A 14,214-nucleotide genomic window follows, 5' to 3' on the forward strand; every position below is an offset into this window, starting at 1 on the left:
CGTCCAAGGGCTTGGCTGATGCTGTCCGCGTCCCTCGCCTGTTTCTTTCTCTTTTCCCCTCCTGGCGGTTCGCTTCCTTTCGCTTCATCGTCTTCTGTTGCGGTGACGGCGCTTACGCCCTAGACGGCCGAGAGAGGCGGCCCCTCCAAAACCCCCTTTCGATTAATACACAGCCATGCAGCGCGTTTCTGCTTTCCTGCCCTCGTGGGAGAAGAGGAATTCCGGCAGCAACAAGACCGGGACCTTCTTTGGCCGGAGAGCGTCGCAACCTCCGCCTCCCAATGGCCTGGCCAAGATCAATACCGAGACGGCGAATCTAGGCGCCAAGCGGGTTCAGCGAGAAGCCTTTTGGCCTGCGACACTGGACCTCGAGTGCGACAAAGCCGCCCGAATCCTCAAATCTTTTTGCGGTAGGTGATTTTCTTTTCAAGCGCTAGTCTTTGGGATTTATTCGTTCATTACATGTCTCGAGTCATTGCATTCAGGACCAAGAAACGCTAATTGGTATCGATTCGCAGTGGATGGCTACTTTGCCCCTACCGACAACGACGCGCCAGCATCTCCCTCTTCCACTTCGACGGGCATCAAGACGCTGGACCAAATCCCCAAGAAGATTCCCAGACGAATAATACAAAATGCTGCCGGAATTGCTGTCTTCACATGTATGCGAAGCGGCCTCTGGATGACCGGCTCGGGCGGCTCAGGCATCCTGATAGCTAGGAAGTCCGACGGCACCTGGTCTCCGCCTTCTGGCATTATGCTCCACACCCCGTCTCTCAGCTTCATCATCGGAGTCGACGTCTACGACTGCGTGCTGATCATCAGCAGCCATACCGCGCTTGAGTCTGTCACCAGACCTCGCCTGACCCTGGGCGAGGATGTCGAGCTCCGGGCTGGAGAGACGGTCTCACTCGGCTCTGAGGAGATTGACATTAACTGGAAAGAGCTGGGCAACACCGTGCTGACGTACATGAAGGCCCGAGGCCAACAGCAATCGGTCAATCTATACGGATGCATGCTGTCCGAGCGCAGCAACGAAAATGAGCGCTTCTATGCTTCTGACGTCACCCACATGGACATCCTTGCCGGCAACGTCGCTCGAGATGTCGAAGAGACGACTGCTTTGAACGAGGTCCTCAAGATGGCGGAAGGAAGAACTGATTACGACTCGTCCGTCATCAACAAAGTTGCCGCAGAGCCGGCGCCGAGCGATGCCTTGATCACATCAAACCCCCCAAAAACAGCATCCATTCCCTCGTCTCCCCACTCTTCTTTTGGAGTCCCGCAGGTGGATGACCCCGACCCCTTTGGCATCTTGGCATTGGAAATGGCCGGACTTGAAATCCGCGAGGCTGGCTCTCGCATCCGGCCGACCAGTAGCTTGTTCGACATGAACCAGAACCCCATGAGCCCTGTTGCTTCGTCCAAGCGCAGCCGGCAGAGCATGGATACCTTTGTATCAAGGAGCAACCGAGGAAGCTATGTGTCAATGCGTACCATCAGGAGCCAGGTTACTGATGCCGGTACCCAGACTGATACGGGCAACACTCCAGAAACGTCCCCGAGCCCAGGTCCTAGCGCTGGTAGTGGACGAGCTTCTCCTGCTTATATCCCTGTGGTGAAGGAAGAGGACGAGGAAGAGGAGGAAGAAGAGAAGGAAGAAGAGGAAGAAGAAGAGGAAGAAGAAGAAGAAGTGGTCATCCCTCCTAGATCTGCAAACAGACTTTCCAAAGATGTAGCCGTTGGCCCAGACTCTGTCGACGAAGATGAGCTAAGCGAAGGTGATACCGAATCGCTCTCAGAAAGCCTTCGCCGCGAAGAAGATGCTATGAGTCACGGTGAATCAAGCGAAGAGGACGAGCTGTTTGAGGACGAGTTTGAGGATGACGACGAAAGCGACGAGGAGTTCAACGATGCTGACGATGAGGACGATATTGAGGAAGAGCCCGTGGTTTTCGAAGTTGCTGCGGTGCAACGTACCAGCACGCAAATGCGCTCTTCCGGCATGATCCAAGCTCGAGGTAACGTGGTGACTATCGCCAAGAGGGTGCCTCCGCCACTGCCCACGCGCAGCCCGGCCAGAATGTCACGCATTGCCAACAAAGATGCCACCGGCGAGGGAATCGACCTGCAAAGCCCCCTGAGCCAAACATTCAGCAGTGATGGCGATCTGGATAGCCAAGACGCCGATGCTAAGAGCATCGAGGCTGCCATCACAAAAGAGGAGCAACAGCCAGAGATTGAGCAGTCCGAAAGTGAGAAAAGCGACGCCGCAGAAAAGCCCGAGCATCAGGCTGTAGCTCAAGAGGATGAGGCTTCCGAGGCTTCCGAGGGTGAAAAGCCAGGTGCCGATGAGACTGAGTTGGAAACCCGCAAGCAGGATGATGTCCTCTTGAGCGAGCCCCATAACGAGCAAACCGATAACTCGGATGCCGCATCAAACAAAAAGAAGCATACCTCATCCATCTACACTGGCGTGACTGAGGATCGCTGGAGCTGTGACGGATCATCCGTCACCACGCCTACCTCTGAGCGACGATTCTCCCTTACCGAAAACCAGATTACCGATGATGCAACCAAGAAGACTGTGCAAGAACGAGTAGAAGAAATCGACGACTCTCGTTCTGCGCCCACTGAAGCTGCCCCCACTCCCGTGGCTGCAGCAAACTAAACAACGAAGCAACTCGAAACACGCGACACGACGTCATATGGCATTCATTACCCAGCAGCCAAGTAAACGGCTACACGACATTAGCATTGCTATTTATTATCCGCACTCTCTCTTTACAACTTTCTTTATCACCTTCGTTTTTTATGGATATCGACTACAATAATTGGCATGGCGGGTCTTTACTGGGATAAAGCTCTTTATATATCATATCGAGATATATATACGGGCGGCGCTGTCAGCTTCGAGAAAGAAGCATTTGCTTGGGACTGCTATTTTGATGAAAGAAAAAAGATAATAGCGGCGTTTTGTGGACTTTGGGAATGCGATTTTTTCTTTCTAATATTATCACTTATTATATATAGATACGATGCGGTCTTTGCGCGATTGCATGGAGAGATGATGGGAGTTGCAAATTGCAGGGGTTTGCTGCTGGGAAACAACTTTTTATTCTTTTTCGCATGTATGATTATGATGGGGAGGGCCGTCGACGAGGCCAACTGTGTCGCAGACAGGATACACACTGCATAGGCGGCGACTATTAGCTTGATTTATTTGGAATCTCCAAATTTCTTCTCTGTTAGTAATTCTAATTGAAGACAACGACAAAGATTTTGCTGTCCTGTTAAACGCCTATGATGACTTTGGATGGCATTCTCCATGTAAATGAGTAAACTACCTCGGTACTAGTAGTTATCAGTATGTTCTACAACTGTGCCTTTCTTAGCACAAAGTTTTTTCGATTCTGGACCGATAAAGTAGTGCAAATGGGAATGCATGAAGCCGTAGAGACGGACCCTGATGGCGGACAGCTGCTGCTTGCCTTGACGGGCGCTGGCAGCTGGCTGTGTGAATGGAGGCCATGGAAGTTCTGCTGTTTTCTATTAATTTCTTTTGTAAACGAATTTCGGTTTTCACTTTTTCAAATTTTAATCATCTCTTGCTCTCCTGCTCTTCACTTTTGGAATTTCTCACATGATGCTTATTTCAGGCTATACCCACCACGACGGTATATAAGAGCTCTAACAGGAGAGAAAAAGACAACATGATGTCAAACAGCACACAAAATGGCAATGTCAGAAATGACAGCTCTGGCACTGCCTGGCCAAACAATAGAAGTCAAAGCACAAGTATTTCCCGGACTCCAAGAAAACAGCAAAGGCAAGCTGCGATCGACGCCACAGACGCTCAGCCCGAATCCCAGCAACAAGCTGCTGAGCCCTGGCCTAGCCTTGCTGGCAGCACCGCCACAGCTCCAGCCATACCTACGCCACACCGCTACGGTTTGCGCGCGCGCAGAGCATCTCGAGGCTCGTTTTCGACTCCCTCGCGTTGTGGCCGCACAGCATCCCGGCAGACGCTACAGCAGACGCTCCAACAGCGCAACAACGGCAACGGCGGCGGCGCGGCAGCAATTCGGATCGGCTTCCAGCTCGACTTTGGCGTGCTTTCTCAAAAGGCCGATTTGCGTCACAGAAAAAGCATCAACAGCATCATCACAGCTGCTGCTGCTGCCACTAACAACACCCACGTCAACGCTCACGCCCACGGTTTCAGCCACAGCCACAGCAACGGCAATACTCAATTCGCCATGGCCAGCGGAGGCAAATGGCGCGAGGAGCAGGTGCTCGTCATCTGCCCCGGCAGCAGAACCACCATGGCCCAGCTGGGCTGCGGCGAGCTCTCGCCTCCACACCATCGCATCCCCACGAGGATGTTTCGAGACGTGGAGGATTCGAACCTGTGGCGGCCGTACTACACATACAAGCGAGTGACGACGATTGACGGCGTGGAGAACGAAGAGTGGGTGGAGGATGTAGACGAGGACAAGGATGCCGTATGGCCAATTGAGGGTATGTTTCTCTTGTCCCTAGAACGAAGACAGGTGAAAGAGCAAGAAATAGAAGAAAGAGGAAAAAATCCGTGTGTATAGAGAGGATGGGATAGCTAACGTCTATTGGGGTTTTGTGTCGTATAGGTGGCCGCATTGTCCAGATGGACGCTTTTCTCGCTTTCCTAGACCACGTCCACGGCCTGCTCACCACGACATATCACAACACACCCATCATGTTGATGGCGTCTCCGCAGTGGACGCGCCCCGACTGCGAGATCATTGCGCGGTACATCTTCGAGAAGACAAAGACACCCGCGCTCTGCTTGATCCACAGCGGCATTGCCACGCAATACGGCCTCAAGTGGCCCAACATGACCGTCGTCGACATTGGCTACGAAAAGGTCGATGTCACGGCCATCCACGACGGACGAGTCATCAACCACATGGATCTGGGCCGGCCGCAGCCTGGACGACACATTAGCGGCGGAGAGGTCTTTACACAGAAACTGCAGCAGCTGCTGACGGATAAGGGCTTCAGCCATGACATGGCGGAGCAGCTGAAGAAGAGCGGCATCTGTGAAGTGCTGCCTTACGCCCCATCTCAGAAGGACCTCGTGGTGCTCCCCGTTGACACTCCAGACGCAGCGCGCTCAGCGGCGGGCCCAAGTAAGGCAGGAGCAGAGCCAGTCGCAGCGGACTCTACAACGGCAGACGGACCTGCGGCGGATGTCCCCCGAATCGAGGAGCCTTCTAGGACGGAGGACGTCGTCATGGAGGACAACGACGGCGCGGATACAAATGTTGACGATGATGGCGTCTTGGATGTGGCTACCATCGTCACCAGCGGCCAAACCAAGGAATTCCTAGCCAAGAAGGAGAAGGAGAAGGAGAAGGAGAAGGGCAGGCCTGGGCGAAAACCGAAAGCGGATAAGGAAGCGGAGGCGGCTGCTGCTGCAAGGCCTGTTCGACAGCCCAACTCCAAGAAGATGCGCAACACGTTTTCGTACGAGGAGATAATCATGGAGGAGGTGTCCAAGGTGGTGCCTGTATCTGTAGTTGCGGAGCCCACGGCCATGCAGGGTGTGGAGAGCAGCAGTGCCGCCGAAGGTGTTCCTGCAGCAGCAGCTCCAGACGTTGCGCCAGCAGCAGAACCGGCGGCAGAATCGACAGCGGCGCCGGTAACAGAAGGACTGCAAACTGAGAAGCCTGCTGAGCCCATTTCCGATGCTGCGGCAGCAGGAAGTGAGGCTGCTGTTGATGGCGCCAACAATAGTGCAGACGCCAACCCCCTTGCTCCCGAAGCAGCAGCTGCTGCAGCAGGAACCGACAACGAGCCTGTTATCAAGTCCGAAGTCAAGTCTGAAGAGACAAAGGTCAACGGCGATGGCAATGGTACAACCCTGGCCACGGTCCCAGAATCTAAGCCAGCGGAAGCCGTCAACGGCAACGACAGCACCAAGGCTGACGATGCTGCCGCCGCCAACTCCAACGAACCCCCCGAGCTCCGGCCACGCAAGATCCGCCGCGAAATCGAAGTCGGCCTGGAGCGCTTCCTGTTTGCGGACCGCGACGAGATCGACCGCATCGTCACCACAATTTACCGCACCATCCAGGGCGTCGAGGACATGTACATGCGTCCGGCCTGCTGGGACAACCTCGTCTTCGTCGGCAACGGCTCGCGCCTGCGCGGCCTCAAGGACAACATCCTGCAGACCCTGCACGCGCGCCACATCATCTCGCCGTCCACGGCCACAATGTTCACGTCCGAGCTGCCCTCCAACGTCGCCACGCCCGCCGGCACCGGCGCCCAGACGCCCGTGGGCAGCTTCGCCGGCGCGCCGCACCAGCTGTCCACCAGCAGCGTCAACCCGCTGCTCCAGGCCGCCACCACGGCCAGCACCTTTGGCATCCCCGGCAGGGACAACAACAACACCATCCAGGTCGCCACGGGGTCCACGCCCGCCGTCGGCTCCGAGGCTGCTGGACCCGCGAGCGGCCACCACTTCCACAGCCAGACGCCCACCAGCATCAAGACGATTGCCCTGCCGACGTACCTCAGCGAGTGGAGCAAGAATGGCTTCGAGGAGGCCATGTTCCTGGGCGCGCAGGTGGCTTCGAGGATAGCGTTTTGCCTGCACTCCAACATGGACGCCCAGGCTATCGAGGCGCAAAAGTCTATGAGCTTGAGCAGAGTAGACTACAAGTGAGTATTTACTGCTTTCCCCCCCCATGTATAACCACGTTATATTTCGATACTAACCAACCTTTCATCAACAGCGAACATGGCCCCAAGGGTATCCGAACACACTCCATGCTCAGCTAAACAAAGCAAGCCATAACCTATAACAATGTAACAAAAAAAAGAAAATTCTTCCATGTTTCATCTGGAGTTTTAACGGACGGCACGAAATTGGGCGTGTCTGGGTGAAATTGTAATAAGTGATACAAACAAAACCGGAGGGAGGGAGGGAGGATTTTGATAATTCCAGAGACGGGTAGATATAAATGTTCAGATACTTTTCTTCTTCTCTTTTCATCCGACGAGATATTTCTTTTCTACTGATAGGAGAATTAAAGGATACCATGAAATAAAACGCCTGAGCTACAGTAAATGATGATTCTGAAATCATCTTTTAATCTTTTTAAACAGGAAAAATAACGAGAATTATCCAATCCAACACGCAAACTAGCATATATAAATACATGTATCAACATGAGAGGTGTATCGTTTGCTTCCTTATTCAGGGCTTATGCAAAACATTCCCATGCAAATGTCTCTCCTTTTCACCCTATTGAAACAAAAGCTGGCTTCGCTCAAGGTATTACTATTCGGCTACGTTTGAGCCGTAGATGTCACGAATATACTTTCGTCCTCTTCTTCTCCATTAAAAGACAACATTGCCTGATCCATGTAATTTCGCCAAGAAACATGGAATGAGTGAGCATACGCCATTGTTGAACGGTTTCTAGCCCGCTGCGTTTCTGGCGGCAGCCTCTCGAGCTGCTGTATTCCAGTCCGTCTTCAACAGATAGGTATATTCAATCGTCGTAACCCTAACTCAAGTTAGTACTCGTAATTGACTCAAATCAACGTGTGCATCGCGGGGAGAAGGGAACGGGAACTTACAGGAATAAGCCCACGCTGACACCAGCCCATAGACCTTGCAATTTCCAGCCAAGTCCAAAGGCCAATGAGAGCGAAATGGGCAACGATATGGCATAGTACGAAATCAAATTCACAGGCCCGCCTATGCTCTGTTTGCCAATACCACGCAGCAGTCCGTGGGCACCAGCACTCGTGCAATCGAAGACTTGCATGACGGCGACAACAGGCAAAATGCTGGCGACAATTGAGATGACCGTCTCATCATCGGTGAAGAGCAGCGGTAAGTGGAAACGAAGGCTGCTGTAGAGGGTGAAATTGAGCAGTCCAAGGATGCAGTGGATGACAAAAGTCTGTGACAAAGTTAGTAAACCAAAAGCGACATACACGGCATTATGAAAAGAACATACCACTTTGCCAGTCACCCTAGCCGCGTCGACAAGCCCGGCTCCAATCAAGTTGGCGACACGGGTAGAGGCAGCAATGGACATTGGGAAGGGGATCTGGTATGAGATGGACGCAATTGTCGAGACAACGCTCTGGGCCGCCAGGTAATCAGATCCAAAGCGGCTGGCCAATAGGGTCAGGATCTCGAAAGCGAGCCACTCGGCTTCGACCATGATCATCCCCGGCAGCGCCAGCTTTATCATAACCCACCAATTGGTAAGCGCGCGCTTGCTGAAGCCGCCCCAGCATTCTCGGCCGTTGACAAATCGCACGTAACAGAAGAGGAGCACCGGCAGGATATTCTCCGTGATGGCAACGGCCATGGGTGCACCGACGAAGCCATACTCGAGCTTCCAGACGAGCAACCAAGTGAGAAAGACGTTGAAGGGAGCAGCAAACAGGAGGACATACGTGGTGGCCTGGAAGAGGCCCTGCGCCTGGGTGAAGCGCTTGCCGCACTCAAAGAGGATGACACCAGGAATCGCAAAGATCATGACTCTCAGGTAGAGGCCGGCAAGTCGAGCAGACTCGGGGTTGGGCACCATGCGCTGTAAAATGGGCTCGGCTCCGAAAAGCCAGAGGATGATTACGGGTACAGAAAGAGTCAGTAGGAAGCATGCCATGCGCTGGCACTGCAAGCCGACCAGATGCTTGTGGCCAGATCCGTAAGCCTGAGCACACAGAGTATCTAAACTGGTGGCTAAGCCTTGGAACGGGGCCAAGCAGGAGATGGCTTGCGACATGTTGGCCACTGATTCAAGTTAGTCTCCCTATTCCTCGCTATTCCACTTTCCTGATGTTGAAAAACTTACATGATATGGCCCCCAGCTCGATGGTGCCAATGCGACCAACGGCAAAGATACCCGCCACGTTGATTGAGTATTGCAGGAAAAAGGTGACGATAAGAGGTCCACAATAGGACAAAACCGTCTTGACTTCACGCTGCCATGTCGTGCGAATCCGTCCGGAAGTAATAGCCTCTTCCCACTGCTCATCCACGTCTTCCTCTCCCTCTACAGCGGATCGCTGTCGCCGGGCTTGTGTGCCGTAATCACGGTCTGGATCACGGGAAAGTAGCGGCTCGTCCTCGTCGGTCTCGTCGCCAGATTCCTCGACGGGAACTTTTGTGCTGAACATCTTTCGGTACATTCGAGCGGGCAGCGACTGGCTCTTGTTGGCGTGTTTCGGCGGGAGGACGTGGTTGTCTCGCAGGAGGCTGCGCTCGGCGTCGCGAGATTGCTTTCGCTCCAGCGGCGTCAAGATGGGCTCCTCCAGTCCGCTGGGATTGAAGGCAGGCCGCGCTGCTCCGTAGGCCACGCCGCTGGGCCGGCGGTACATGAAGTGGTGAGGCTGGTCGGGATCGAGCAGATCATCGGCGGGGTCAAAGTCGTCGTCGGAGCAGGCTGCGATGTCTTGCGCCAGGACCTGCTCGGCAAGAGGCGAGCCCGAGCGGAACGAGGACGAAAAGGCCGGGTGCTCAAGGCCAGAGGGCCCAGAGCTGCCGTTGGGTGCGCGACTCATTGTGGCTATGGTTTGTCTCTTCTACAGAGAGACGATGGAAGAGACAGGGAATGAATATTTCATGTATTTTTTCTTGGTTTCAACGTCCGTTGTTTCGGAAGAAAAGGCTACTATCGGCTGAGGTCTCAACTATAAGAGCTCTGTTCAGCTCCCCTGCTCTAGATATTTCCAGGCCTCGTTGAGTCACACAGCGTCTGCGGATCGTACAACTAAGGGAAAAAATCGGAGAAATGTATAGAGAAGAGGCGATTTGTACGAGACAAGTGGTGAGTAGTTGAGGTCTCAATGTTGAACCGAGCGACGGGCAAAGCGCCACCGACAGAAGACGAGAGGTTGGAAGGAAAAAAAGCTTCTCGTAATCGGCGCTCGTCCACTTCGGTGTGCGCCCAACTGGCAGCACAGCACACCGATGGAGAGGGGAACAGAAGAAGATGCCGAAAGGTCAAAGGAAGAAAAACTCTCTTCTGGCGCAGCAAACAGCTGGAAGCAAAGGTTCGACAAAGGGAAGAAAGAAGCTCGACAGAGGAAAGGAAAGAGGAAAAGAATGACAAAAGGTGAGATGATGAGCCAGAACGGAAGCGACGCCGCAGCCACGAAGCGCACGGCTAGTACAAGTAGGTACTGCTAGTATGGCCAGACGGTGGCACAGAGACAAAGCTACGGCGCATCGGTACTAGCAGCTGCTGCTCCCAAGAGCCTTTCGAGGCAAAGTCGATGCAAAAATCCTGGTGCTGGGACCGCTACGGCGGGCTAGCGGTGGTTCCCCGTAAAACTAACGTGCTCCATCCGGCCTGTTCAAGGTAGCATCGCCGCCAGCTTTGGTGGACAAGTCGCCATCGAGCTGCGGAAAAACGAGGCCAGTCCACTAATTCTGACTGCGTTTGGCTGCTACAGAATACGGGGCGGAGCGGTGCCGTAGCGGACGACGCAAGGAACTCGTGCGATGCTTGACCAACAGGTAGCATTGGCGCAACCACACGGAGCGTCGATTCCAGGCAGATATTTACATAAGGTAAGTAGCACTATAACGTGAAATACGCTTGTTTCAAGCCGGCTGTATGTGCACTTGAAGTAGATAGGTACAGTAGTAAGGTAGATAGAATATACACCATTGGCGGTACAAGCTGCGTGATCGCGCCCTTCACGCCCTACCTCATGTATCTACTTGTAGTCTTCCCGGTCCCATCTGGCATAAGATCGGCCGATGTTGATCCGATTAGGCGGGCGGCTAATCCGAACGGAAAGAGGAAAAAGTCGTGCCCAGCACGTGTGCGGCCAACTTTTAGGCTCTTATAGCGCTTTTCTAGCTTCAATTCTTCCATGTCTCGGGCCGGCTTAATTAGTGGAGGAGATGGCAGTGTCTCACAGCATACACGTACCAAGAGCAGTAAGCCGGAGGTAATATGTTGCAGCTGGGTGACTAACCAAAAGTCGATATTACGTCTTCCAGTCTCAGAGTCTTGACTCATTCAAGTGCAAACATTCACTGCTCATCAATATGCAGCACTAAAGCCTGGTCTGCTTTCTCATACTTACAACTTGTTCAGACACAGCTCACTGCAAATATAGATGTAAACCTAGGTAGGTATAAATTGAGTAAATAGACATCTCTCTCGCTCATTCAGTGCGCAAACGTTAAAGCTGTACTCTACACAGCCATGGAGTATGTTGCAAAGTCAAACATTAGCAGCCAAGGTCCGCATCTGTCCAGCAGCTCACTCCCAAAGCAGGCAATAGATAGGCAAGAGAAGTGAAGAGGTCAAAGCAGCGGGCAAGGTCAAAGTTGTAGTTGGGCAGAATCATCCGCGCCACGTCAGCTGTCAGGCCTGATCGCATATACCTTTACATGCTCATGCATAACTGTTGCCGACACATGTGTGGATTTGAGAGTGAAGGCCATTCTTGTCTCTTCATACTTCTGCAAACCTTTCCGCTGGCTGGGTGGATACATTTGTTTTACACGGATCAATCACAGGCTGAAGTACATCTTTTGCCCTATTTTGGGTGCAATGCATGCCAAGATGGATCCGGATCTACCCAGACGCCCATCACCGCTATCATGGCAACGAATCCGCCCAAATAGCGAGCCTTGTCCCAGCCCAGACCCTTTGTAGTCTCTGATCTGTTGCTTAGCTCTTCTTTAATGTTGAAATGAAATATGTTACTTATTCATTGATGAATACATGTGGCTACATAAGGTACACTATTATTTGTCAAGTCCAAATCCGTGTGCCTTCTCCATGATTCAGAGTCTTGCCCGGTCGCCAAAATAAAGTAACGGGAGCTGCTGCGGGAGCTGCCGAGCAGCCCCACTTAAACACCACTAATGCCATCACCTACACAGGTACATATGTACGTGGCTCACCATTTACCAAAGCTGCTACCGTTTCATTTGCAATCATCATATCATCATCGCAATATGCCTGCGATGGCTTTGTATTATGAATACCAATATGCAAAGAAAAGTGAAACCTCCTTTCCAGAAACCCATCCGCACAACAGCAAGCCGAAATATATATGCCACCCCTCAGAAAGTTTTTGTCCTAGCAGTACTCAGCCGTTAATTAGCATCTTGTCATTTGTATTTTGACAAGAGGACATCTTACACTTTGTTAAGCACAACTTATATACTAGTAGTAGGACTCGAGCTTTAATATAGTTCAATGACCGCGTGCAGACTAGCAAGGTGCTTGCGCATCTCTTGACTTTCCTCCTCCTTGATCGAAATAGCGTCTTCCTCAGCACGGCAGCGTCGTTGTAGAACTAAGATAATACCTTGATTCAAAAGAGGTTCATTTTCGTATAGTCTAATAACGGTGTGAAGACTAGCAAGGCGCTCGCGTCCGCCTTGGCACTCTTTTTCCTTTCTGAGAAGAGCCTCCTCCTCCGTTCGGGAGCGCGTCTGCAGTTTCGAGATCACATCTTGATTCTGCAACGTTATGACACTTGATATCGCTGTGTCGTCTGCCCTCGCAACGGGGCTGCTCTCTTGATGAATAGAATGGGCGTTTGTAGTATCATCGGGCGTGGAGACAGTCATGGTTGAAGTGCTTGCCGAGCTCTGGTTCCAAGAAATTGCCCGCACTCGGCCCTTGCATGAATTCATCTCATGTTTTTTCAATTTGTCACGCCTTTTGAATCCGTGGCCCTTCTGAGACTTCTTACAACCCATGCTTGGGCAGAGGTACTCGTCTATTCTTGCGGCGTGCTTTTCATTCCTATGGCGCCTCAAGACGTCTGATCTGGCAAATGTCTTATTGCAGTCTCTGCATTTGAAAGGGGCTTGTTTCTGTCTATAAATTCTGTTGTATGTCAGCAATCAGCAAGCCCCTAACAAGATGGCGAGATCCTGACCTATTCTCAGAGAAGGTGGTGTCTGTAGTTTGATTCATAATGTCTGCATCTGTTTGAGATTGCTGGTGATATTCAGGACAAGTCATGTGAATAGCGGTTGAAGTGGCATCAGCAGTAGACTGGATACTGTCTGCCAATTCACTGTGCGTATGTGTCGTCGCAAATAACGGAATGGCAATCGTTGATACACTGGCCATGCTACCGTGGGCAACTGCTTCGGTCTGACTTGGCTCTGCCATATAGGTACTTTCCCAATTACGCGTGTATGCAGTGGTAGACGTGTCTTGTAAGAGATCCAAGACAGAAATAATCGCGCCGTCGGCCAAAATTGTAGGCAAACCCGTGCCAATATCATTTCCTAACTAGTCCCCAATCTTGTCGTCAGCCGCCAATGAGAGGGTCATGTATCTATCGATACTTACCTTGAAGATTCAGAAGCTGTACATACCGGTCAAGAGGAATAAGTAGTGCAGATTCCTCTTACCGATAAAGCCATTCAAAGTAGGCATAAATGTTTCCCCTAGTAAGGGTCCATAGACTGGAAATCCGTCTAGACAGAGGCGAAAGCAACGCTCCCGTTCCTCCTCGCCGTCGAGATCAATGGAGCTTTCCTTGTCCATTGTCTAGAAGAGTAAAGCGCCAAATATGGCGACTTTATATTGCGGAGTTGTATGGGTTGTATTATAACCCGTATCTTCAATCATCCGGATCTCCAATGGTCCTGATCTCCAATGGTCCTGATCTCCAATGGTCTGTATCTCCAATGGTCCGTATCTTCAATTGTCCGTATATTTAATGGCAGTAGAATCCCGAATTGCACGACTGTATCAACAGCGATTGTGTTACACTACACCAGCTAGAATCTTTGTACAAGAGTACATGTAGTCAGGTAGATAGGTAGGTTCTCGTATATGGGTACCTGGAGGACTGGATCGACCTCATCCGGCACCATACCGCATGTGACGAGAAATTCTCGAATAGTCAGCGTTTTCTTCGTGGAAACAAATATAGAGGAAGCCACTGCTTGTATAAGAGGAGCCAAATATGCCGGCTCTATCGCAAAAATGGCAACCGTGTTTACCAATTGTGATAGCAAAACATGAAGTTGAGATTTGAGAGTGATTTGACGAGAGGATTAGGTGCCTTATATGGCTTTTTGGCGACCCAATCCTCGGGGTGCAAGCGGGGGTGGTGGCTTTGCCCTCAGGGTGGTGGCTGGACTTCACAAAGGTGGCGGACCCGAAGGCAGGGGTTGTATGAGGCGGTTGCATGGGGTGGAAAGGCTGC

At 52.0% G+C, this 14,214-nt stretch overlaps 4 protein-coding genes across 4 annotated transcripts; 2 read left to right on the forward strand and 2 right to left on the reverse strand.

The window, feature by feature from the left end:
- Positions 1–175: 175 nt before the first annotated feature.
- Positions 176–2,671, forward strand: TGAM01_v201819 (hypothetical protein; the record flags this gene model as incomplete). The annotated part of the gene is made up of 2 exons (XM_018805957.1): positions 176–410; positions 519–2,671. The coding sequence occupies 2 exons, from the start codon at positions 176–178 to the stop codon at positions 2,669–2,671; spliced, it is 2,388 nt and encodes a 795-aa protein (XP_018660911.1).
- Positions 2,672–3,713: 1,042 nt separating this feature from the next.
- TGAM01_v201820 (hypothetical protein) lies at positions 3,714–6,709 on the forward strand (the record flags this gene model as incomplete). Its single annotated transcript, XM_018805958.2, has 2 exons — positions 3,714–4,521; positions 4,647–6,709. The coding sequence occupies 2 exons, from the start codon at positions 3,714–3,716 to the stop codon at positions 6,707–6,709; spliced, it is 2,871 nt and encodes a 956-aa protein (XP_018660912.1).
- A 759-nt stretch (positions 6,710–7,468) lies between these two features.
- TGAM01_v201821 (hypothetical protein) lies at positions 7,469–9,573 on the reverse strand (the record flags this gene model as incomplete). Its single annotated transcript, XM_024548853.1, has 4 exons — positions 7,469–7,556; positions 7,630–7,958; positions 8,016–8,803; positions 8,865–9,573. 4 exons carry the CDS (start codon positions 9,571–9,573, stop codon positions 7,469–7,471), a joined length of 1,914 nt encoding a protein of 637 aa, XP_024406464.1.
- A 2,650-nt stretch (positions 9,574–12,223) lies between these two features.
- TGAM01_v201822 (hypothetical protein) lies at positions 12,224–13,166 on the reverse strand (the record flags this gene model as incomplete). Its single annotated transcript, XM_024548854.1, has 2 exons — positions 12,224–12,875; positions 12,928–13,166. The coding sequence occupies 2 exons, from the start codon at positions 13,164–13,166 to the stop codon at positions 12,224–12,226; spliced, it is 891 nt and encodes a 296-aa protein (XP_024406465.1).
- Positions 13,167–14,214: the final 1,048 nt, after the last annotated feature.

The sequence above is a fragment of the Trichoderma gamsii genome, assembly GCF_001481775.2.
Source record: "Trichoderma gamsii strain T6085 chromosome Unknown Scaffold_4.2, whole genome shotgun sequence".
NCBI lineage: Eukaryota > Fungi > Ascomycota > Sordariomycetes > Hypocreales > Hypocreaceae > Trichoderma > Trichoderma gamsii.